At 52.7% G+C, this 971-nt stretch overlaps 1 protein-coding gene across 1 annotated transcript in view; it reads left to right on the forward strand.

Moving 5' to 3' along the window:
- DNMT3A (DNA methyltransferase 3 alpha) overlaps positions 1-753 on the forward strand; it is a 110,308-nt gene extending 109,555 nt beyond the window's left edge. Inside the window, exon 23 of the mRNA XM_004696069.3 lies at positions 304-753. Within this exon, the coding sequence (XP_004696126.1) occupies positions 304-445 (142 nt within the window). The 3' untranslated portion in view covers positions 446-753. The remainder of the gene's footprint in view (positions 1-303) is intronic.
- Positions 754-971: the final 218 nt, after the last annotated feature.

The raw sequence follows: 971 nt of genomic DNA on the forward strand, positions 1-971 counted from the left end.
CTCATGTTCTGAGCTGCCAGGCAGTGATTAATTACCATGTTATGCCTAACGGTGAATCCCTTGATAGCCACAGAGACTAGCACGGTGCCTGGCACCGAGTTGGTGATCCGTGTGGCACTGAGGACAGGACAGCAGCTCCGGCAGAATTGAGATCGTCGGGGTTAGGGCGCGAGCTGGGTTCACGCGGGCAGCACCATCGATGCGGTCCGTTCCCGGGCACAGGGTCCTGGCCCAACAGTAGCCAGTGGCCGGGCCCGGCCAGCGCTGACGGCGGCCCTCTCTGCCCTGTCTCTCCTCCCCCAGGGTGTTTGGCTTCCCCGTCCACTACACGGACGTCTCCAACATGAGCCGCCTGGCGAGGCAGAGACTGCTGGGCCGGTCGTGGAGCGTGCCGGTCATCCGTCACCTCTTTGCTCCGCTGAAGGAGTACTTTGCCTGTGTGTAAGGGACGTGAGGGCAACCTGAGGTAGTGACAAAAGCTAAACAAACCACCACCACCACCACCAACAAAACACCAAGAACGTGAGGACGGAGAGAAGGGTCAGCACCCAGAAGAGAACACGGAATCTTAAACCCCACACAGCCCCACAAACCACGGACGCGGACATGCCTGGAGGGCTTTGCCCTGCAGTGAGGGTCGGCCATCATCTCCTGAGTTTCTCAATGTGACACTTCTGGTTCTATTTAAAACAAACAAAAAACAACAGCAAAGAAGCCAAGCCCCCGTTCCCTCTCCCTCTCCCCACCCCCCCTCTCCACCCTACCCTCTTCATTTCTGGTCAAAACTTTTGTTTTCTACTCTTTCCAGAGGGGTTTTCTGTTTGTTTGGGTTTTTGTTTCTTGCTGTGAAACAAGAGGGTTTATTGCAGCAAAAAAAAAAAAAAATCAGGATTAAAAAAAATAATTACAATACCTTGCAGAGGAAAGATGGGAGAGAAGAAAAAAGGAAATTTTATAGAAATCTATATATT

This window comes from Echinops telfairi, unplaced genomic scaffold (genome assembly GCF_000313985.2).
Source record: "Echinops telfairi isolate 266 unplaced genomic scaffold, ASM31398v2 ScPeMD7_9;HRSCAF=40, whole genome shotgun sequence".
Lineage (NCBI taxonomy): Eukaryota > Metazoa > Chordata > Mammalia > Afrosoricida > Tenrecidae > Echinops > Echinops telfairi.